Raw genomic sequence first — 25,724 nt, forward strand, 5'->3', positions numbered from 1 at the left:
GCAAAAGTATTTAGCTACCCAGAGAACCAAATTAAAATTTTACTTTATGCTAAATTCATTTCCCCCTCATTTTAATTTTAAATAGATTAAAATGTCTATTTTACCAAACACAGTAGTTCTTAAACTTCACATTTAATTAAAGACGAAATTTTTAAGACAACAACAAAGAGCCTTGTTTCATCACAACAACCAGAGTTCCCATGTATTCCATATGTGGCGTCTTCCTGTGGGGCTACTTTCTAACATGGAGCTGTTTCTTGACCACCTGATCATTGGGTGACCTCTGTTCCCCTCTAATAACCTTTCCTTCCTTCCTTCCTTCCTAAGATTTTATTTATTTATTTAATTGACAGAGAGAGAGAGAGAGACAGCCAGAGAAGGAACACAAGCAGGGGGAGTGGGAGTGGGGGAGAGGGAGAAGCAGGCTTCCCACTGAGCAGGGAGCCCGATGCAGGGCTCGAACCCAGGACCCTGGGATCATGACCTGAGCCGAAGGCAGTTGCTTAACCAACTGAGCCACCCAGGCGCCCCTTCATTCTTTCTTTTTTAATAACTTCAGATTCTTCTTTCAATTTTTAAAAAAAATTTGTGTATAAGATGTGATCAGAGTGGCTTCATGAGTTAAGACAGATCGTTTCCAAAGATATACTTAAGTTCCTATCTTTAAACAAAAAAGAGGGAAACCCCTCCATGTCTTCAGGCAGCAGTATGCCTGATTCTCACTTTCAATTGAGGAGAGATTCCTAAAATTAAAAATGCATTTATATTGGACCTGTGTGCATGAGGACAAGCACTGAGTCCCCAACCTTAAGGGATATAGGTTTCTTATTTTCTTTAATACTTGTTTAGTCATAACCCTGGGTTGTAGATCTACTGCTTTGCTGTTTTTATTTTGTCTTTTTGTTTCTGTTGATTATTGAAGGAATGAAAACAAAGGCCTTCAGTAATATAAAAAGGATTCATTTTAAATCCAAAAAGTATTTTGAGGAAGCACCTGACTATACCCCTAAGATTTAAAATATCAAAAATACATCATTGTCTAATTTAAATTTGTTTGTGAAAGTTTTCGAGAAAGATTATTTGAACAAAGCCCTCTAGATTTTGGAAGACTCATTTATAAATTTCTCTCTGTTCTCTCGTTTCTCATATAGCCTGGTACTTTTTATCCGTCCTAGTTTTCCATAGTAGAAATAATAATTTGAGAATAAGAATCTCAAACTTCTTAGACATCAAGCATAAGCAAATCCATTGAAACTTGCCATTCATTAAGGCAAGACACATCACATTAGGAGATAATTCATATTATAAACAGCTGTGGTATTGAAGAAAGGGTTATGTTGAAATGGTGGGACAATAGGGGGATTTAAAAGGCTCATAAAAGTAGGAGTACTTACATATATGCTGGATTATTGCTGTATGAAGAGTTTTGAAAGTTTTCTATAACAAGTTATATATGGTTCTGTTGGATTTCGAGTCTTTGTTAACAAGTCTTCCTTTTTGACTCTGTGTGGATTATACGTACTTCATGCTTGTAAATTGATCATTTATTTGTTTTTGACTTTCAGATCCTACTCAAATGGGAGGCCTGAGCATGCTGCTTTTAGCTGGAGAACATGCTCTTGGCACACCAGAGGTAAGCTGGTCCTCGCGCTGGGGCTTGAAAACACAGACATTTGTATTCTTTTCACGCTCTTAGTTCTGTAGTTTCACTGTTTATAGCTCATGAGCAAACTTTATCTTTTTTTTTTTTTTTGGTCAAGATCTATATGAGCTTTGTGTTGTGCCTTGAGTATAACAGAAGTGGTATAAATAAACCCAATAGGATGCAAATTAAGAAGTTAGGAGCAGATTTTTTGAGCTTTGTGAACCTAAGAGAAAGAAATGGAATGTACAGATAATTAGCATTTGCCACGATTGTGTCATGGGTCTGTAGCGTGGGTCCTATGATTCATTCCCTCTATTCATAACATACCCTGCTTTTGTGATGTTCTCTTGTAGACTTGCTCGTGAAAAGATGAGAGTTTAACTGTCAGTTTCTCTGGTACCTGAATAAATCCAAACTGCTGTTTTTGAAACGTGGCTTTCCAAGATTGTTTTATTCTTTAAAATGGAAAATTTAAGAGGACCCAGGCCCTCATGACCTTGGTTTTATGATCTCTTATTTCCTTGTAGTTACTGGGCTGCTTTTACAAAATATTTTAGGTATGGTTTTGATGGGCAGGTCATAGCAGTTAACCATGCATAGTTTGCATTTGTGGAATTTCTCTCTTTTCCAGTCTCATTTAACAAAGGCCAGACAAATTAACCTGCAGGTCATGTTATTTTACCACACTCAGGTACCTGAGATGGAGACTTCTCAGTCCCAACCAGAGTCACTATTTATGGTCAAATAGCAGTCAGCTCAATTCTACTGAAGATATATATATATATTTTACTTTTTTTAAAGTTATGAGTATGCCTTACAGAGTACAGTTGACTCCTATTCAAATAGTGATTTTAGAAGATACCATGTAAGATATTTATATCACAAAGACCATTATTTTTTTAAAAAGATTTTATTTATTTATTTGACAGAGAGAGAGACAGCGAGAGAGGGAACACAAGCAGGGAGAGTGGGAGAGGGAGAAGCAGGCTTCCTGCAGAGCAGGGAGCCCGATGCGGGACTCGATCCCAGAACCCTGGGATCATGACCTGAGCCAAAGGCAGACGCTTAAGGACTGAGCCACCCAGACCCCCTTCACAAAGGCCATTATTATGTATAGTTTACATTTGGGATCCATAGTAGTTGACTATATATTCAATTTAACATAATTATTTTGACTCCATTCAGTTTAGGGTAGCAAAAGAATGTGTAAACGGGTGTACTGGCAGTTATTTACATTGTACTAATCTTAAGCTGAAAAAAATAAACATGTCACTTTATACCTTTGCATACTCATTATTCAGCATGTTTTTGTTTCCTAACACAATAGAATTCTCGGAAATCATTTCGCTTTCTAACACATGGCTACCTAATAGCAATCAGACTGACTCTCACTTAGGTATAGAGTATCGCAAGCATGTTCCAAAAGGTGGATGTTGGAATAATAATGCACACTTGACCTTTCAACAGTGTGACTCACGATTTCCAAGAATGTACTATATTGTGAAAGTCAACATCATCTTTTCTAACAGATTATATTATAATGGTGTTTTCTTCCCAACTTCTGTTACCATTCTTTCTAACTTCTTGGAACACATGTAAATAAACATCTATAGAACTCACAGATAGTCAAAGAAAGGACTGCCTTTTTCCCCCCTTTTTGCTTAAAGTTTGCCTCCCAGGTTCTTTTCAGGGAGAAGTTCTCCCTTTTAAGAACAGCAGGTTTTTGACCTGCGTAATTTAAACAGTGGTCAACTTTTTTTTTTTTAAAGATTTTATTTATTTATTCATGATAGACAGAGAGAGAGAGAGAGAGAAACAGAGGGAGAAGCAGGCTCCCAAGGAGCAGGGAGCCTGATGCGGGACTCGATCCCAGGACCCTGAGATCATGACCTGAGCCGAAGGCAGACGCTTAACCATCTGAGCCACACAGGTGCCCACAACAGTGGTCAACTTTTTATTTCTGAGGAAGGGGAACTGTTTTGAGAATACTCAAGCTAAAGAAGTTTATAAAGGTAAATTACTTAGAGAAGGGAATCTATGCTAGGGAGGAAGTTGCCAGCAATTAGGTCTTGAAGAACCACTTCTAAGGATACATCTCTTTCTTCTTACTTCCTACTTCTCATCTCAGAGGTATATTTAGGTAACTAATCTTGAGATACTGAAACAATAAAACAGTGAGTGTTGTACAAAATTAACCTGTCTAAATATGGTTCATTTTGAGAGTTCTTTTACATATCATCAGTAAACTTCATTTAGCATCTGTTTTCTTTGCAAAATCTTGTCTCATTCTAAATATGTAAACATGGTCATAGAATGTTAGGGGCCTAGATACATAGACAGATGATGAACCTAAGACAAATATAGCAAATATGTACTTCTATTTTCCTAAGAAAATTATCAGGGTAATGAGATAAGGAAAGAGAGTTACAGAAATTTCATACTGCTGACATTTGGAACAATTACTGTGATATCTGTTTATACTATTACTTAGGACCAGTCAAATAAAGTGACATTTTACAAAAATTCTGTCACAGAGAAAGTCTAATCATAACGGCTTTTTTAAGTGCCATGACAGAATTCTTATTCTGAAATATTATTCTTAAAGAGAGGAGATTTTCCTTTGTTCATTAACCTGAAACCTAACTACATAGGAAAAAATCCTCAAAAGTCTATATTTTTAAATGTAGAAATTTTAATATAGGTAATAGTTGTTTTTAAAAAATAATTCTAGAAGGCATAGAGGCTTGCTGTAAATAATAAATATTCAGAATAGTAAATAATATATCTGAATATCTTGTAATATCTAAAGTAATAAAATTCCAGATTAAAAGCTTCTTTGTCCTGTAATATTTCCTGGATCTACCTGACTTGCCCTTAGAGTCTTTAGAGAGAAATCATAGGTTCTTGAGCATCAGTGGGAAAATGACAAAGAAAATGTTTGAGTTTTCTCTTTTTCCTGAATCTTCTGATTAACTCTGATTTTGCCATAATAAGTTTGCAGCATTATTAAGTGTACATTTGTACATGCTACTGTTATGGAGGCAGGCTTAGTTTTTAATTGTGCTAACTTTTTCTCTGATGAATAAAGGGGATGACATTTGTATTTACAGTTTGTTTGATTCTTTTATTTTTCACATAAATGGTTAGCCCTGTATTTCCTTTATATCCAGAGTACATTGAAATGCATTAAACTGCTTGTCATTCATTTATGGATGAGGAAGCAAAATAGATGTATTAGCAGGACACACATAAAGGAGTGAGCCGCCCCCCCACCCCCCCCCAGCCCCTGGCTCAACGTGCCACACTCAGCTGGTCTCTGTTGAGACTTGGTGAAATGTAAACATGGAAGTCTCACTAAGAAATACCCCATAATAGTGAAGGAAACAGAAAGAATGTTACTAATGAATATGAAATTTTAGCAAAGATATTTAAATCAGAAGCCAAATGGAAGTTGTTTAATCAATAAAATACAGGATAAGGATCAGCTGAAAATAGGCCTGCAGAGGGCTGCAGTGGAGGTGAGAGGCAATCTGTTCTACATGACAATGACATTTTCATCAGACTCTGGGAAGAGCGAAAGAGAAGGCAGTTACATAAAGAGAGGTAAGCCCTTACATTTCATATCAGGGAGTTATTATCTAAAGATGAAAAGGCAATGAATAAAGTTTATAATTATTATTTGATCTAGAGTTTGGAGAAATGATCTCCAGGACTAAAAATTGTCTATCCTATTATATTTGTTACTTTAATAAAAATGCAAAGCTAAATAAAATTTAAGAAATAAAGTCAGGGAGTGCTGCATTTCAGAGACTATGAAGGAGACCTGTTACTCGACACATAAATAGAGAGCAGCTTCGGTCAGTATTGGAAAGGACCACACTCAGTATTAGGGCTGAGTCAGTGCCAGAAAGACCTGACTAGAACAGAAGGAGGGGTGGTTTGGGGAGTAATAGAAAATGTAATAAGTTAGGCAGAGTAATCATAGCTGATGAGAAGGTTTGACGGCATCAATATCTATTTAGTTGTGATGGAAGGCAAACTTTCAAATGTGTGGAAAGTGTATTAGATGTTAGGTCTGTGATTTTAGAATGCCTGGTTCTTTTTTTGGAACCAACAGATAGAACAGTAAAGTCATGGTCAAGCCACTTTTTTCTTGCCTTCCATCCTGTAAAATGGAGCGAACAATAATACCCACTTGCCTCTAACTCCCAGGACATCTGTGAAGATAAATTAAAGCCTGTAAGGCAGTTTCAACTCTCCTGAAGAGCATTCTTGCAGGTACCTGGTATTATTACCCCATGCTATTCTAGGCATTTCATACATAACTTGAAAGCTTAAGTTCTATCAGGCATCAGTCCTACAGGATATCGTGTACGTTACTGGTAGCACGTGCATGTGCACGCACACACGCACACACGTGGCTCCTTGTCCATCAAAAACTGGTAGGAAATTGCAGTTGTAATTTATTCTCTTTCACTAGGTGCTCAAGAAGGAGACAACTTTTTAATACCTGGTGGAAATTACTGTGTAGGAAGTATGACTTCAGGAGAGTAGCCGAGTTAGCATGAAAGTTAGTGGAGAAGATGCTAGCAAATGATAGTAACTTCTGTTATTAAGGGACTAGACAGGTCGTATGTAAGAACTGAACAGTGTAGGAACTGTGTGCCATCTTTCACATATTCAGTCATATGGCAAGTATTTATCTAATGCTTTACTACATGCCAGTCCCATCAGGGAACAAACCCAGGCACAAGTCTGGGTCCTCGTGGAGCTGATGATGTAATAAGGTGTAGGGTTTTATACATAGCAAGTTCTTCACATGATACTTCTGACTTCAAAGGAGGTTTCATTGATTTTGTTGATCACCATCTGCCTGTTCAAAAGTAAAAAGGTTCATATATCCAAATTTCTATATGATTAAAATTTGAAAATATTAAATATATTTTGTTTCATGTTTATAACTTCAGTCTCTCACCTCCTCCAGGGAGCTCTTCCTGATTGCTTGAGCCAAATTTGATTCCTCTTGTTTCTGATCATTGCTTTTACTGTCAGTATTATGCATTATAGCTCTTGATTATATTTAGTTGTATTCTTTATTATAAACTCTGTAATAAAAGTCTTTAAAAAATTTTTTTCTCATTGTATGTAATGTGCAAGTCTTGATTCATCCAGAAGACCTTAAGCAACTTGAGATGAGGAACAAAATAGGAGTTAAACTGCAAGGCTTCTCACTTGCTTGTAGAGTAGTTACTGAACTTCATTCCCCCTACTGTTCTGAAATGCATTACCTAAGAGTAACTCTTGATCTCCACAACAGCCCTGTGAGTCCTTGCTTCACAAGTAAATAAAAAAAAAAAAGAAGTAAATATTAAACCATTAAGTGAGGAAGTGGAAGCAGAGAAGGGCTAAATAACCTGCTCTAAGTTGTGCAGCTCAAAGTGCAGAACTGGGGTTTGAACCCATGAGAACTAGCTTCAGTCTCCCTGCGGTATCAAGGGGCCTTTGTGGTTCAGTCCCCACCTGACTGCAACTCCAGCCACTTCTCCCCTCTCCCATGGCGTCCTGTGCTGGACCTTTACAGGGCCGTTTTCGTGAATGCTTTCTGGACCAGGCACTCTGCTAAGCACTTCCATGGATTATCTCATTTCATCCTCCAACAAGCCCTTTGAGGTTGGTTTATTATTATTATTTATTATTATCCCCATTTCATAAAGGGGGATAATCTCTCTAGGCTAAAGAGGTTACATAGGCTCTCCAAGGTGTGAGAAAGTCCTACCTAGTGCCAGGATTTACATTATCGGTCAGGCTCCCGGGCAGCAGTAGGCTATTAATAATTAAGGTTTTGTGGAGTCCAAAGTCACAGATGGATTGTTGGTTACCGTTGGCTCTCCCAACCCTTGTGTTGTTCGAGGATCCAGTGTATTTGTTAAATGAATGAAAGGTTATGTCCATATTTTAAACACTGAGTTTAAAGTTTAAAACATACAGATTTTGATAAAATTGAAAGTTTTTACGTGTCTTTATTATAATTTCTGACATCAGTGAACTAGGGAAAATTATTTTCTCACCTGTTGGTACATTTGAGCCAGTTTGAAATGTGCCTTTCTTAGGCTACTAATCTATTTCACTGTGCTTAAATGCACTGAATTCCACCCCCCAACTCTTACCCCTGTCCCTTCAAAGCTTTCATTCCTTTCTCACAGTTTTAACTTCTAAACATATCTCATGAGGAAATATACTATATTGACATTTTACATTAAATAGCAAATGGGCTTTTTGAGCTTTCTCCCTTTCTGGGTGAAGTCACTGTTGACTGCCCATTTTCATGGGAGCTGTTGTCCCGCCCAGCCTCGTCCACGTGTCAGCAGCGTGGGGCTCAGAGAATCCGGTCCTTTTACGCAGCTTGACTGACAGGCATCTATCCTTGCTGAGTTCCCAGGCCACACTGCTCCAGACGGTGATGGCCTTGCCGGGGCTTCTCAGTCTCCCAGAGATAGTTGGGAGGGGCGGCGGGGAAGGTGGGCCACACGTGAGCCGGGATAAGAGGAGGCTGGAGAACGAGAGGATAGACGAGAAGGGTGCTGGTTGCTGCCGTGCTGTTGCTGAGAGCCTGTTTTATACCCTGTTGCGTTCTGTCTCCATATTGCCCAGTGAAGAAGGCAGAGTGGCACACGAGGAACCAGAGGCAGAAGGGGGCTGTGCTTTGTCTCAGCTGCTGTGGCAGTTACTTGTAGACGCGGCCTGGAGTCCCTTCTGGACTTCCATACTAGTGCTCTGCCACATGGCTTAGAATGATAGGAGAGCTTCACTCACGGCGAGCAGGAGTTAACCCCGGTAGCCCTGGGGTCCGGACTTCCCGCTCCTTTCAGCCAGGTGCTGTGTACTCTCGTTTTGGGGAGCGTGCGATTCTATGCGGTGTTATTTGGTTATGCTCCCCAGCGTAGTCCAGTACTCTTCTCAGCTGTGCCTCAGTCCTGGTGTCAGCTAGCCACGTGTCGTGCTTCCGTACTCAGGTTCTCTCTAACCTAATTTAGGTTTAATTAAGGGTGGCTTTATTTTAATCCTCAAAAACATTTTGAAGGACTAACTTAGATGTAATATGCTTCCATTTAATTCACCTGTGTTTAAGCACAAGCCCATTTCAGAGCTTCATTTAACATCTCCTGTTAAATGCAAATTAAGTGATCACTCAGGTACTCTGTTATAGAAGAATACTTGGCAAAAGCCGCCAATTGTAGGGAAGACTGGGTCAGGCTGAACGAGAGTGAGAATCAGTTCACTGGCCCTTGGCATCACGAGGGATCTTTACACTTGAACTCTAAAACGGAATCCTCTACTCCCAAACTCTCTCCTCCCATGGAAGACAACCGTCCCGTGCTCCCCCCAACCCAATCCCCAAACCCTTTCAGTGGAAGTCTTTAACGGACCTTAGAAACCCTGGCCTTGTCCAGACCCTTTCCCCAGCCCTGACATCCTTCCAGGCAATTACTGGGGCCTGGGCAATACCATCTCTGATTTAATTGGGGCCCCACATCTCAGCTGGTTTATTTTTTTAACCTTCTAATTGGTCTCCTGCCTCCAGTCATTTCCCAGCCAAGGTCATCCTGCACTCCACTGACAGAATTATCAAACTACATATCTCTCATCATGCCACTCCTCTGAGTGAAAACCTTGGCTGGCTCCCCATTGCCTTCAGCCTGATTTTTCAAACTTTGTAACAGAGAATTCAAATTTCTCTCAGTTCGATTCATCTCCCACTACACTCCCCGGCTTCTACTCTTCATCCGCACTGAGAAAGTCATTGTTTCTCAAGAACACAGGGCACCTGCTTCCATACTTTTCCACCTGCTGCTGCCACATCATTTCCACAATTCTGGTGTCTTCTCCTAGGTATATCTCAGATGTCACTGTCTTAACAACTTCTACCTATCCCAGAAGGAGTGAAGGCTGCCTCTCTGTTCTCAGAGGCCTTCCCCTGCCGCTGTGTTCTGCCACCGTGCACTTACATCCTAACTGTGTAGCTGTCCCCTGACTCGGATTGCAAGCCACGTGAGGGCCAGACACAGTCCCTTAGTTATCATTTTATTCCCCAGCACATAATGCATACAAGTGGAGTGTAAGCTTCTTAAAAGCAGTGAGCAGTGTTTGTGGCTGGCGCATGGTGGGTTTTTATTGAATATTTGTTGAAGGAGCTGAGTATCAACAAATGTTTGAAATAGCAAGGGCAGAAATGTGTAGTTCAGATAAAACCAGTGCACTTACCCTTTTTGTTGACCGTGTGTTTATCAGAATCCAGCTGTGTGGGGCTGTAGTCTTGCGCCTTGTGAGGTAGGAACAGGCTGGTGCTACTACCTAGCTTTCCAAAGCACTTCTAGTGCATCTAACTGGTGTGATCTTGTTTTATATCAGGAGGCTGGATCACGTTTCTGTTATCTTGTGTTTGCACGATGTCAGGTGTGCTTGTGGGAAAAGATACTACTTTGTTGTAATTCTTAATTATGCTAATAATTCCTCTTTCTTGGTTATTGAGAATTATAGCTAAATCAAAGGGAAGATTGGATTTAAGGGACATTAACAAAACTTTGCATTTAAAAATCCCTTTAGCTGTTTGTTTCTTGGGCAGATAGCTACACCTAGTGGCTTTATGGATTATTTCAGAGACTCTAGGAACAGCTTTGGGGTTTTTTTTTTTCCTCCCTTTATTTAACCTCTGCTTATTTGGTATATTTTCTTTCCTCTTAATTAATGAAGTGGTATCTTCGACTCTTGTATATTCTGTTTAGAAAGTAAGCTGGCCCAGCATAGGAATGGAGATTTGAGGAATTGATATTTATCCATAAAAAGCATGTCCCATGTAGTAAGTAATTTGGAATACTTTAAATACAAATAGCAAGGTAATAAGGTCTGGGACCCTCTGACTAATACTTAAATAGGAGCCTTGTGTGCAAAATACTCTCTAACTTTATTGTGGATATAATCCCAGATTTCTTTACCAAATGTGTATATTTATCAGTACATGCACAAATGTCCACCTCTGCATCGGATGCCTTATTTGTCAAGCACACAAAAATGAATTTCTACATACATACATTTTCCATGTCATTGAGCCATATTTACATTTTGAGATTTTTGATGGAAATATGCCTAGCATGTATCACACGCATTTCTGCCTTTTAAAAAGGCTATATTTTATAATTATCCTTATCTTGACAACTTAGAACCATAGTTATGAATATTAATTACTGCAATGAACTGAAGCCTTCAGGAGACACTTTGAGACTCTTTACTCTAATTTCTTTTAGATAGACCGCAGTGCTTTATAAAACATTTGTGTCTGTTCTTTACAGTTTTTCTGTGTTCTCCCTGCTTTTGCTGCTGTTACTGTTTCTTTTGCAGCCCTCTTCCTATTATCCCTGCTCAGGGCCCCTTCTCATTTGCGGCTTCTGATTCTGCTGTGGACCAGAGAGGCAGGTAACCACATAGCTAGTAGGAACCCAGTTCTCCTGGCTCCTAATTTTGTGCTGTTTCCCTTACAGTACACTGAAAATATATGCTAAATCCACAGTGCTTTAAAGTTAAGAGTAACAAATGCCTTAAATTTAATGAGTAAAGAGTAACTGGATTTTGCCAGACGTCTTCGAGTAAGATGCATAGCCTTAGTGATTCTGTTACTGCTATTTTAACCATTGGTCAGTCTTTCTCGTCTGATTCCTGGCCAGGTCATTGAGATTCTTTGTATCCATACACACACAGAATCAAGTCAGTCAACAGATACTCATTGTACATCTACTACGTATTGGGTGCATGGTGAGCACAAACATGCGTATATAGACTTCTTTGATTTCGTAGCCCAATTAATACAACGTGTGGAGGATTACAGTTGCCTTGATAATTACTTACATTTGAATTATCTATTCAAATAGAAAGTTTTATTTATGACCATCCATTATAATGATTTGCAGAGGGTCTCATTTAACTTTAAAATTTTGTGACTTGTGTAGTTATGGCCAAATAATCTATAAACAGCACTTGAAGAGAAAGTTGACTTTTCTTCTTATAGTTCATATGAACTCTAAGTCATAGGGTAACTAATTTCCTCATAACTGGTAACTTTCTCGTGTATCATGAAACATCCATCTGAAGTAAGGATACATGTTATATAGACTTTATGCAGTGTAGTTACCCTAAATATATTTGATTCCAAATATCTTTCGTAGATTATGTCACATGTGCAACCTATATTATTACATTTTAAAACACTTCATAATTTTAATTTAATCCTAGGCTTGTTTTTAAATAAAATTTTTATTATTTACCAAGATACCTAGGAGCTACACATAAAGGATTTCTTTACAAACCAAGATAGTATTGATTTTTCCTCATCATTCCTAAACAAAGCTATATTTTGTTCAAGTAGTCCTTTCAATGAAGGAATTCTTTGTGGCTAGTAATTTCAGAATGCACTGGCCTTCTTTTTAGGGCATTTTGTGTCTCCTTGGCTTCAAATTCTTGGGAAGCAAATAAAAACACCATTGGGCCATTTGGCATACAATTTGTCAAATAGTCAAGTGACAGGAAGCCAGTCTTTGGCGGCCATACCACAGGTGGCAAATGAATGAAAGCTTCTGCACCTTCTCTGGAGTTCATCACTGGAAGAAGGTGGCCATTACTCTTTCAAATACAAAGGTGACAATTAAAATTTCAAACACTGGTTCCTGCCCAATGACCTATGACAATGTTAGAGAAACACATCTTCAGTGTCTAATGAAGAGGTTCAGTGAGAAACTCCATTTTTAGGAACATAATCTGGGTGAAAGCTGTTTCTATAGGATTCAACCACCTAACATAATCATATGAAGCTCTTAAAATTACATTGGAAAAGGTTTACTAACGCAGGAAAAATTATGTATTGTTTAAAAAAAGCATTCTTTAACTTACTACAGTATCTCATTTTTGATGAAGTTATTGTACACAACTGGGAGAATATTTATGAGTATTAGCGGTGCTTTTGCAGATAGCACTGTAGATGATTTTTCTTCTGTATTTTGGTGTTTTTTTTTTTTTTTCAGATGCAACAGTGAACTTTGATTTTTTTATTGTCAGAAAATTTTTTTTTTTAAGATTTTGTTTGTTTATTTGACAGAGAGCACAAGCAGGGGGGAGCGGCAGGCAGAGGGAGAATCAGGCTCCCCACTGAGCAAGGAGCCCAATGCGGGGCTCGACCCCAGGACCCTGGGATCATGACTTGAGCCGAAGGCAGACACTTAACCGACTGAGCCACCCAGGCGTCCCCGTCAGAAACATGCTTATTTAAAACAATTTTTAACTTGTTTTTCCTCTATAGTAAAAGATAACTTTTTCCCTAAGACTTCCAAACCTTGTCATTTAGGAAGGGGGCTGAGAGGACACACTGATTTAGGATTTAAAAGACATGTCAAACTTTTTTTTAGTTTATTTAAAAAATGCTTGTTGACATTGTGAGCGGGCAATGTTGAGCATTCTTTATTAAACAGAGCCCCAGGAAGAAGATGGATGATAAACAAATGTTTATGTCTTGTGGTGATAAGTAAAAATAAGGGAATTATTGAATGTTGGGGAGGGGAGGTGTTGTTTACTTTTCTGGTCCTAAGTTCCTTCATCTGTAAAAAGGGTCAGCTCTGAGGAATAACAATATCGTTCTCTCAACATTCTGTGACTCTCAAGACTTTTGAATTACATTTGGCTTCCTAAGTGATTATGTCACCCAAATGCAGAAATAGGTCAGAAACAGCAATGAGGTAAAAGAAGGAAGTGTGTGTCCTGACAAGAGTACTTGATTAATAACAAAATTTTTTAAAAAATCCAGTGGCATTTCTATAACTGTTGTTAGTAATAAAGATCGCAAATGAAGATTATAGAGCACTAAATGTTTACCCAATGTAGTGAATAGTGCAAGAGAAAATATATATTATAAAAGAAATTATTCTTAGGTAAATACTAACTTCTCTATGATTAAGGTTTGTGTATAAACACATGAACACCTAGAAAACAAGAATTTGACTTCAGTTTTATTTTCCCAAATGGTTTATATTATCAAATCCCATTTGTGTTTTCATGTAGTTAGGTGATATAAAACATTGGGGAAACATAGAACGCGAAAGAAGTAGATATTTTTTGGAATTGGTGGCAGAAAGCCAAGAGATCAGATGGGCATTGTTGTAGAAATTTCTCTTCATTGTATATTAACTTTTCTAAAATGCATTGTCTTGTCCATCTCCTGCTTTTTATTGCATTATTTGTTGGATGGCACTTTGTATAAAGCTTTGCAGACTATAACTGCTGTTTTGTCATAGGTTGCCTCAGTTGGGGGAATGAAAACTATTCTCTCCTCAAATAGGAATATTTGAGGTGGCATTTGTCATCTGTTGTCTTCCAGAAACTATCCCTATGATGCCTCATACCATCTTTTTTGTTTCAGATATCCTCTGGCACTTGTAGGCAGGATGTTTCAGAATCCCCTGAATTACGTCAGAAGTCCCCATTATTTCAGTTTGCTGAGGTAATGTATTACAGTTCATACTTAATGAGAGTATAATGTGAGCTTAAATTTAGACTGATGGCAGTAAGTTAAAGCAATGAAGAACTCTCCTTAGCTCACTTAACATAGATGGGAAAAGAGAATTAAATTTTGGAAAAGGTATTTTGGAACTCCAGAGTCTCCTAATTAAGGAATAACTTTATGTGTATAGAAGCTTGTTACTAAGTCATAGTAAGTATTACTACATTTAAACTGCACCACTAATTTTTGTTTATGGATAGTAAAATTGCGGATAAAATTATTGTTAGAACTTAGTCATTTATTAGCTATTAATTTATCAGTGTTAAATCAGAAGGTAGAATCAACTCATGGTTGTTGGCTGTGCATTCCTTTTTTTTTAAAGTACACTTTGCTCTTAATTGAAATGTTAGCATGCATTTGGCATTTTTCAAAGTCTTATGTCTTGTGTCAGACCTGTTTGACTCAATATGTTTCTAACATTGCTTCAGAGATGATGTAGGAAAGCATATTATCCTTAATATGAAGTCCATAAGGTTAAGACTGCTTCCCAAGATATCTTCATTTACCCTAGAACTCAATATGGAGCCATCATTAATTTTCTTAAACCTTAACCCAAGTGGTCTTTACTTGATCACTTGAATTGTCTTTTACTAGACCTTCTCTCACACTGTCATCCTTCCTTACATTTGCCCTTGTGTTAGATTTTGCACAAAGAGCATATTTTTAGTTTCAGATTATTTTCCTCTCCAGTACCCTTTCCTGGTGGTTCTCAACATTTCATTGGCAAAACTACTATTCACAAAGGCAGAGGCCATTCCTTTTCAGACATTGTTTATTATATATAAATGCCTTGCTGATATCACCAGAATATTAGAATACATATTTGCTCACATATTCGTTATCTATCACTTTCCTTTCTGACTGTGTGAGATATGCTGTGAATTACAATTGTTTTGTATATTGTTTCCTTAAGAATTTAATGTCACAGAGGATTCACTCTGCACTCAGTTTTTAAACAATAGTTGTAGACACGTGAAATAATGTTGGTCCCAACTTTGAAAGCAGACATGCTTGACCCAGTGGTCCCTGAACCTCTAAAGATCTAATGAAAACCCTAAAATTTCATGTGAAATTTTGGGTGTATTGGCATATGTGTATTTTTGTGGGTTCTATAGGACACCTAAGATTCCAAAGAGATCCCTAACTCTGTTGCTTTTATATAAAGGGTCCCTATCCCTAATCTGATATTTCTTCAGGAGCTCCCTATTCATGTGATTGACTATCTCTTTATCCCAGTATTAATTTATTTTTATTTTATTTTTTTTACTTAATCATTTCTTTCTTTTTTTATTTTTTATTATTATGTTAATCACCATATACTACATCATTAGTTTTTGATGTAGTGTTCCATGATTCATTGTTTGTCTATAACAACCAGTGCTCCATGCAGAATGTGCCTTCTTTAATACCCATCACCAGGTTAACCTATCCTCCCACCCCCCACCCCTCTAGAACCCTCAGTTTGTTTTTCAGAGTCCACCGTCTCTCATGGTTCATCTCCCCCTCCAATTTCCCCCCCTTCATTCTTCTCCTGCTGCTATCTTCTTTTTTTTAACATATAATGTATTATTTGTTTCAGAGGTACAGATCTGTGATTCAACAGTCTTGCACAATTCACAGCGCTCACCATAGCACATACCCTCCCCAGTGTCCATCACCCAGCCACCCCATCCTTCCCACCCCCCACCACTCCAGGAACCCTCAGTTTGTTTCCTGAGATTAAGAATTTCTCATATCAGTGAGGTCATATGATACATGTCTTTCTCTGATTGACTTATTTCGCTCAGCATAATACCCTCCAGTTCCATCCATGTCATTTCAAATGGCAAGATTTCATTCCTTTTGATGGCTGCATAATATTCCATTGTATTTATATATACCACACCTTCTTTATCCATTCATCTGTCGATGGACATTTTGGCTCTTTCTGTAGTTTGGCTATTGTGGACATTGCTGCGATAAACATTGGGGTGCACATACCCCTTCGGATCCCTACATTTGTATCTTTGGGGTAAATACCCAGTAGTGCAATTGCTGGATCGTATGGTAGCTCTATTTTCAACTTTTTGAGGAACCTCCATACTGTTTTCCAGAGTGGCTGCACCAGCTTGCATTCCCACCAACAGTGTAGGAGGGTTCCCCTTTCTCCGCATCCCCGCCAACATCTGTCGTTCCCTGACTTGTTAATTTTAGCCATTCTGACTGGTGTGAGGTGGTATCTCATTGAGGTTTTGATTTGGATTTCCCTGATGCCGAGCGATGTTGAGCACTTTTTCATGTGTCTGTTGGCCATTTGGATGTCTTCTTTGGAAAAATGTCTGTTCATGTCTTCTGCCCATTTCTTGACTGGATCATTTGTTCTTTGGGTGTTGAGTTTAAGAAGTTCTTTATAGATTTTGGATACTAGCCCTTTATCTGATACGTCATTTGCAAATATCTTCTCCCATTCTGTCGGTTGTCTTTTGGTTTTGTTGACTGTTTCTTTTGCTGTGCAGAAGCTTTTTATCTTGATGAGGTCCCTATCCCAGTATTAATTTATAAGTAAATCCTTTTGTTTAGAAGCTTGTGAAATGCTTTTCAAAAATCTAGATTGTTGATGGTAGTGGTTCTCTTCATTTCATCCATTGTCTTAATCCTCAAAGAAATATAGGTTAGGCAATTAATTTCCCTTATATAAACCCGCTATTTTCTTCAACTTTTATTGAGGGTGCATAGGAATGAAAAATGCTGTCTGAAGTAAGACCTACCCAGGACCTCAGGAAAATCCTCGTGGATTCATATTTGCAATCTGTCACACTTGCACATGGTGCTCATTTGAAATGATAGGTTTCATGGTTTAACCAAAAAGAGTATAATTTTACCTTCAAATGTCCTTAAAATACTTGGTTAAATTTTATTCATTCACAATGGTCTCTTTGTAAAATAGGATCTGGATCTTTTTTCTTTTTACTGGTATTTATTCTATAAAGATGCTTATATGTCTAATTATAGTGGCATTAAAATTTTCTTAATGGCTTCAGCAGTGAGTAAAGTCAGTAATTCCATCAGTCTCTTTACTAATTCTTTCTCATCCCTAAACATTACTTTGATACTGTATCAACAGCTGCCTCCATGGTTTTTCTAACCAGCTTAATTTAATTAAGATGAAAAAAATGACTTCTCTGTTTGAAGAGTTATGATTAAGGTGCATCTGTGCTTAGTAAGTACCCTTTGATGGAGTTGGTGAGCACAGTTACTTGAAGGAGAATACTTTTATGGGACTGGGAATGGGCTGAATTCATAATACCCAGGGTTTTTGCTCTTGTGACTCACTCTCACCCTATTTTGTAGCTGTATAGAAGTCTTGTTCACTTGGGAACCAAAATTAATAACTGACCTTGTTCTCAAAAGATCTTTGGAAAGTACTTCTATGGGGCCATCAGAGCAAACTTTTAATGAGGCTACCGTAATTACCAAGTGGAAACGAAAGGCCTCCTAGTTGAACCAGGTGTGGTAAGGCAGAATCCTCTATCCACGGTCAGATGCCTGAAGAGTGATAGTGACAGGGAGTGTGTGTATGTATGCATGCATAGTGTTACAAAAGAAATGCTCTTCCTGTTCAGTGAGTATTGAGTTCTCGTGCTATGCTGAGCAGTATATTCTGTAGCTTTTCTTTTCATCGTAATCCTGTAAAATGGGGATTATTCTCTTCATCATTATCATCAATTTATAGTTGGGAAAAATAAGTCTGAGAAAGATAGCTGAGCTGCCCAAGGTCATGTAGCTCGTGAGCAGTCAGCTAAGATGCAATCCCAGATACCCTGAGCCATACATCCATATGCTTCTCCAGCACTGCTTCCCAGCTGCCTCTAAGCAGAGAACAGCTTGGGGGGAGTGATGTAGGGAAGAGAGAGCGACTGGCTTTTCTTGCAGCTTCCAGCTTTTAATAATATTTTTAAAAATATATTAAAATAAAGCAGTTCATCTCAAGTCTCCTCAACGACTGTTTGCAGCATACCTGATACCCTACAAGAGACATGGCAGATGAGCAAAACTTGGTCCTTTGTTCTTCCAATCATCTGTTTTTAGAAACATGGCCTTTGTCTTCCTTTATCATTTATACTGTTCTTCTAAAAGGCATTAAGGGTGATGATTCATGTCTTAATCTTTATCAGTGTCTACAGTGGAAATATATGGCAGAATCTATTAGTCTGATATGGGAAAATGTCCTTGTGCGTTAAAAATTACTTGTTTCCTTTCAGATATCTTCAAGTTCGTCCCACCCTGATACTCCTTCAAAACAGTGTCAAGCATCAGCCTTGTTTCAGTTTGCAGAGGTATTGCCTCTTTTTTTTTTTTTTTTTTTTAAATGCTTATTGGGCTGAGAAACTTACTGAGCTCAGAACGGAGTTTTAATAACATATAGTGAACTTTAGGCATGCCTCTTGCCGTTACGAACATAATGCACGTAAGGGAATACTTAATGCTTTTTGCTGCCTTTGCTATAATCATAGTCAGAGAAGCTACATATTTTGTATTCATTTATAAGCATTCATTAAGGAGTTCATTTAGAGTAGACACTTTCCAGTAATTCATTTGTTTCATTTTACCTTGTTTTTAATTTATTTTAAAAGCTTAGAAAAAACTGCTGTCCACATCCATAGGATTCCAATTTATTAAATGTTTCCAATAGTGAAATTAGATGCTGTGATTTATGAATAACTCACAGTGGATGCAGTGGTGAATACAACCTGTTAAATCATCAGTACTTAGCTTTCGATGTGATATAGCTTTAGCCAGCATTTTTATTAGTGTTTAATCCCAGGCTTAGATCAGGTCAGCTCTTGCAGGGTCTCAGATTTCTTTGGTTTGTCATCCAGAGAGAGAGCACACACTAGAGAGTGCTTACTTAGTTGGTGTGGAGAGGCACATATGATATGCTTGATTTTGCCACAAAATCCCTGGCCTCAACCCTATGCTGCTCGTTTCTAATGAGCATTGTAAGACAAATAATAAAGTGTATACAGGTCATGAAAATCAGATGGTGTCTGCTCTAGGGTCTTTCCCCTTTTTCCTTTTTTAGTAATTCCAACCAAAAGTACATATCATAAACTAAGCAGTTTTTTGAAGGGTTGAGAGAAAATGACAAGCAGGACTGTTCTGTTTAATATTGATGTATTGAATCATTTTGATTCATTTGAATAAAAAGTGCTGCATAAATGAAATGTAAAATGATATCCTTTTGGCAGGAGAAAACCCAGCATCCTACTTTGAAAATGAGGAAAAGTTACTTTCAGCTTTTATATTAAAAAAAGAAATACTGCTTCTTCTCGGGACACTTGGGTCAACCACTGTGATGTTACGCCACCAATTGGCCTGCATAGCTGTTAGGCTTCTCTGCCACAGTATTTGCTTCAGTTGTTGAGGGCTAGTCTAGAAAACTGGTAACAAAAATGCCATATAATACTACCATTTATGAAGACAATTTGCTTGATGAATCTGAATAAATTAAGAATTTATTATAATCTGTCATTACGATAAGCAGACTGTTATTTCCAGCCTGAGGAAATCATTTCAATATTTCCTTGCTTTCCTCCAGTTGGTGGCATCCATTTATTTGATACTAGCAATTTTTTTAAGAGTTGAAAAAGAATTTTGGTATGGTGACTAAATTTGGTTTTAATCTTAATACCTGAGCCAGCCCCATGCAACTGTTGAGAAATATTTTCCTCAAAACAGAATGTATTTGCCATATGTTCTGTTTGATTAAATTCTAAACTCTGTAGCAGGAATATTAGAAAGGTAATGGCTCATTTTTGACACACCTGATATGCATTAACTACCAAGAGTATTCAACTTCATTTAAAATGTCAGTATGGGATATCGCAGCTGGTGTTTCCAACAGTTCTCTCCACTCAGAGCATGATTGTTATTTAAGTGATACTGTTATCATATTTATGAGGAGTTCCTGAAGCCCGGGGCAGCTCTGAGGGACCAGTTTGATGATGTAACAGTGGCTGTCCTGTGATTCTGGAGAATGAGATCTGAGCCTCTCAAACAGATTAATGCTTCCTTGCTGCTCAGTATGCTTACTCCTTAAAGCATGAGAAGGGTTTTTTTTATAGGAAAGAAAAGAACCTTTTCTCACTTGAGACTTATGCAGGGAGATATTTCACTCCTCTGCTCAGTAGCACTGGTCTTCTGAGGGCTTTTGGGTTTTGATCATGAGACATATATAAGATTTGAGAGAGCTTTAAAAAATTGTTAATCTGAAAATTATTAGTGCTGTTTCAAGACCTCATAACAGAGTAAGGCATGTGCAGTGGGCAAACCAAAATAAAATGTTTTGCCCTAGAATCAAATGTAATTCCCCCTGTCAACTCAGTATATTGTTTCTCCTAGTTATAAGTTTGCATAGATTGATAATATGAGCCCTTCCATTCCTAAGCCAATTAAATTATTACATACTTGGTTATTGTGGTGATAGGGGCCCCCAAATGTGGGACAACAGTCTGGTGAAAGCCGGTGGCACAGCTGGTGACAAGAATTCACCTGAGGCAGAACAAAGGAGATAGAAGTTTATGGAACATGCTGGAAGGGAGCGGCAGGCCGCCTGCAGAGGCAGGGGGTGGGGGCTGTTTTTAAAGAGGGAAGGTGAGGATAAGTAGCCATGGGTCAGTTAGGGCCTCTGGGTATCTTGAGGTGGGTCCCCCAATGGGCCGGTCTGTATTCATCCAGGTGGTCGCTGTGGGCCTTTTCTACAGTCCATCGCTCAAGCCTATTTGCCTAAAAGTGGCCTCTGCAGTTACTGATTGTAACTGTTACATGTGATTATACAAGAGAAGTACACGGTTCTCTAAGGATATATAACTTCTCTAGTCACTTGTCTCAGCTGGCCCAAGAGAACCCTAAATTTCAATCTCTGCCATCTTAAGATCTGACCACATTGTCAGCCTCATTTAGGGTTGGTTTGTTCAAAGCCAAACAAGAGCTAACTAGATGAACTAATAAAATTATCTACTAAAATCTGCCATGAGCACATATATTGCAATAGAAATAGAATAGGCTGTAATTACTACCTATAATCATATCCCTAAAGCTTTTATAATTATTTCATATAACACCCATCAGCTTTGAGAAAACAGAAAGACTCTTGAAATTCTTGTTTTAATTAGTCTACAGCAGAGGTTCTCAAACTTTAAAATGCATCGGAGTCCCCTCAAAGGCTTGTTCAAACACAGATTGCTGGGCCTCACTCCCAGGGTTTCTGATTTATTGAGTCTGGCGTGGGGCCTCGGAATTTGCATTTCTAACAAGTTTCCTGTTAGGAAACCACAATTTGAGACCACTGCTCTGTAGTTTATAATTGTTACTATGAGTTATTAGCTCGTCCTTGTGAAGGCACTTCCTAGTATCTCTGGGGCCTCATAGGGAAGGGGCGAAGTGAGAAAAGGGAGGACATGTAATAGAACACTACTTGGTAACCCACTTGTACCCCCTCTCTTTTCAGAGGGATTTCAGTCCTGTTATGTACACTTAGAGAAAAGTGAGTGTTTCTATGATTTAGGAAACAGTTTACTCTTTAAAAATGTTTAGCTTTTTAATATTATTTTAAGGTCAGGCATGCAAAATTCTTAGAGACCATTCCTGCTTATTTGATTTACAAACATTCATAACTCTAGGAATAGGTTAGCTAGATCTTCTCTTGACACAGGGTCATTTATTGTGTAAAACAGTTGTCCTAGAAACACCCTTTTTAAGAAACAGTAAGCCCTGGGCATTTTTTTAAGTTGAAGTTGTTTTTTCTTTCATACCGAGCCCTGGGTCTCTGCTGCAAGCTGAGAAGGATGTTTTTCTTTCTTAACCAAGTCTGATAGTTTCAAAACTCACTGAAGTTAACCAACTTGGAACCATGAAACTGAATAAAGAACATTTTGTTTATATATTCTTCATGAAAGTTTATGTTTAAAGGGAGAAAATGTATCTACTTTACAAGATCTAGAAAGAAATATAGAGTGCAGAGCCTGCCCCACCACCCATTTCAGCCTGTCTCCAATCCTTACTGATACTCATAATTCATCTACATGCAACTTGGCCCATCTGAAGAGCGGTTGCTGTCTCCAGGCTCTGATCCATTACACTGGTCAGAATGAGTTTCCTATCTGCATCTTCTGTTGTTTACAGGTGGAGTGACACATCCATCACATTTTAGATCTCATTTACTGAAGACTAATGACCACATGTAATGCCAGAAGGCAGCTGTTGTCTTCTATTATTAACAAGTCTGAAAGCCATGACCAGTTTACGTATTCTTTCTGTTGTGTGGTTGACTCTTACACCTAAAATAGATCTTTGCATTGAAATATTACATATTTTCTTTGAAGGCAGAAAGCTAATCTGGATGATTTAGGCCAGTAAGTTTGGACATTAAAACTTCCCTTAGAAAGTATTTACTTTGTCAGTATAAATACAACCATAATCTCACCAAATTTAAGGCATTGCCACAATTGGATATAAGCAATAGGGGCAAATTTAAAGCATTCATTTTCATGATGGACTGTTCAATATGTTACAGAATATTACACCCGACAAAAACCATATACTCACACTGCAGCTAATCAGTGTGAAAGAATTACGTGTTTTATTAGAAGCATTAATATTTCTTTTAAGGTAAGAAAGACCAATCATCCCATACTGTTCTTTTATTATTATTATTATTCATTCAGTAATTATCAGTCATTTCCTCCCAGGCTGCAGTGTTTTATGATACCCCTCAGAATTGTAAAAGACTTCCACTATTACCTAATTTGCTTTTGATCTTTACTACCTGTTTCCTTGGTGTGGCTCCCCTACCTCAGGCAGCTATAAAATTAGCAGTTTAACATCCAGGGTGATCATTTTTCTTAGCTCTCTTGCTGTACTTCACGTACTATTACATCCACTTTGTTTATCGGAACAGTACATGCTAGCCAAAGGAGAGACTATGGTGGAGTTAAGAGATTGGCAAGTGCCATCCAATTTGAGGAAAATAAAAAGCAAAGCCAAGAATGTACTATCCAGTATGGCCCACTAGTGTCTCCTACCCAGAAGTGTAACATAACACGCACTTCCCTCCATCAGCCAACCAGACATTGAAAAACATATTAACGGTATTGTTCTTATTTGAAAGGATGTATAAGTCTCTTGAAGAGAAAAAAAAAAAAAAAAATGGTGGGAACGAGCAGTAGTATAACAAATCAGCATTGTACAAGCTCTAATGAAGCCAGGAGAATAGATCAGATTACTGAGAGAAAATGTGTAAATAAAAAGACAAAACCCTGAGGAAAAACATTTAAGGGATCACCAGAGAAAGGAGAACAACAAGGAGTTGGGGGAAAGGGGGCAGGTAGGAGACAAACAAGGATCTTCCAGCAATGGAAGCCCAGAGTTGAGTTTCTCAAAAGAAAGATCAGCCACCTCGAATGTTGCCAAGAAATCAAGATAAGGGCCATCCAGGGCGCCTGGGTGGCTCAGTTGGTTAAGCGACTGCCTTCAGCTTGGGTCATGATCTTGGAGTCCTGGGATTGAGTCCCTCATTGGGTTCCCTGCTCAGCAGGGAGTCTGCTTCTCCCTCTGACCCTCTTCCCTCTCATGCTATCTCCCATTCTCTCTCACTCAAATAAATAAATAAAATTAAAAAAAAAAAAAGATAAGGGCCAGCCATAGCATTAACAAATGTCCAGTTTTTCACCAGCACCCCCCACACCAAAAAAAAAATTAGGAAACCAAAAGACACTTCTAGAAAGCATATCTCACCACAGTCATTCCATGAAAATTGTATTGGTGGGTGATTCAGGAAATGTTGGGCTACCAAAATACATTGACTCTACCCCACACAAGTTCCTTTGGAAATCTTCCTTTTACATAGGTAAAAGTCCTCCCATGAGTGATGAGGAAACCAGTCCTTACGAGATGTGGGTGGTGGTTCCTTTTGAAAGGTAAAGAACCATTCTCAAGTCTCACCTCAGACAACTGTGCATGAACTCAGGTGGCAGATAATGCAGTCCCAAGTTCTTCCTTGAGCCCCACAGTGGGCCATGCACAGGATGTGTGGTAGTAAGTGAGGAGCATAAACCTCCAGCAGCACAGGCAACAGCAGAGGGCACCAGTGGAAGAACTAGAACCGCACCCCATCCTGGCTTACTGCAGCGATGCCACGCTCGTCCTCTAGCGATTCTTGAGTATCATGTGACTGTGTGACAGATAAAAATTCTTCAGATTATTAGATGTCAAAATTATCCTCTAACATTGCAGTTTTTAATTCCATTCCAATTTCAGTATGTAACTAATTTTTGGAACTATACTAAAAGAGTTTGTTTATTCATATTACTAATGACAAATTCTCATTAAATAATAATTGGGCCATTTATTGAGAGCATAATACGAGCTCAGCACTGTGCCAGACTCTTCATTAACATAAAATCTAATCTTCACAACAGTAATATGGGGCAGGTATTACTGTTTCTGTTTCGAAGATGAGGTAGAGGAGACTCAAAGTCTTGATTATTTCCTTAAGTCAACACAGCAAAAAGTAATGAAGGCGTGTCTGTCTGACCAGAGGTCATGTTCTTTCATTTGTACAACCTTGGTTCAAGGCACTGACATCTATGTTCAGTACTTCATTCCCTCAAGTCATTGAGAGGTGGTGTTCGTTCTCTTAGTTTAGTGATAAGGTGAGTAATTCAGCTTGTCTAGAAAAAGTAGAAGTGGCATATATCAGAGAAAATTTAGCTAGAAGAAAATATTCCAGACTTCAGAAAGATTGAGCCCCATTTAGTTAATTTTCTAATAGTTTTTTTTTTTTTAAGATTTTATTTATTTACTTGAGAGAGAGAGAGCAGGAGTTGGGGGGGGGGGCAAAGGGAAAGGGAGAAGGAGACTCCCTGCTGAGCAGGGGCCTGACCTGGGGTTTGATCCCAGGACTCGGATCATGACTTGAGACAAAGTCAGACGCTTAGACCTAACTGAGCCACTTAGGCGCCCCTACTATTTAGTTAATTTTCTAAGCAAGAAGTAGTGGGGATTAAATAGCAAAGAACTGTTAAAAATGACAGCATCTAGGAAGAAAAAGTCCTTATTTCATAAACTAGACCCTTCTAAATGGTCCAGGTAGCTTATTAACTATTTGCCTCTGTGAAGGGAAAATTCTCTTTAGCAGCGAGCTCCCAATCTCTCCCAGAGCTGACAGCTCCACAGAATTCCCCATGGGAGTTGGGGTCACCTATAAGGATATAGACACCAGGCAGGACTGCCTCCTAAACTAAACTGAGAGATACCTCTGTCTTAAATTGAGAAAGAATTCAGAATCACAAAAAATATGAAAAGCTTACACCGGAGCTAGCTCCTTTAATGATGACAGAACTTCTCCAGGAGAAGAATACTTTGTCAAGATCCCTAAGAATGTATGTCCTCGGGGCGCCTGGTGGCACAGTCGTTGGGCGGCTGCCTTCGGCTCAGGTCATG

At 38.5% G+C, this 25,724-nt stretch overlaps 1 protein-coding gene across 2 annotated transcripts in view; it reads left to right on the plus strand.

The window, feature by feature from the left end:
• Positions 1 to 25,724, plus strand: part of BBX (BBX high mobility group box domain containing) — a 99,064-nt gene that overhangs the window by 21,797 nt on the left and 51,543 nt on the right. For both annotated transcript variants that reach the window (XM_044914041.1, XM_021692309.2), the window contains exons 4-6: positions 1,566 to 1,633; positions 14,103 to 14,183; positions 18,485 to 18,559. In XM_044914041.1, the coding sequence (XP_044769976.1) occupies positions 1,566 to 1,633; positions 14,103 to 14,183; positions 18,485 to 18,559 (224 nt within the window). The remainder of the gene's footprint in view (positions 1 to 1,565; positions 1,634 to 14,102; positions 14,184 to 18,484; positions 18,560 to 25,724) is intronic.

The sequence above is a fragment of the Neomonachus schauinslandi genome, chromosome 1 (assembly GCF_002201575.2).
Source record: "Neomonachus schauinslandi chromosome 1, ASM220157v2, whole genome shotgun sequence".
Taxonomy (NCBI): Eukaryota; Metazoa; Chordata; class Mammalia; order Carnivora; family Phocidae; genus Neomonachus; species Neomonachus schauinslandi.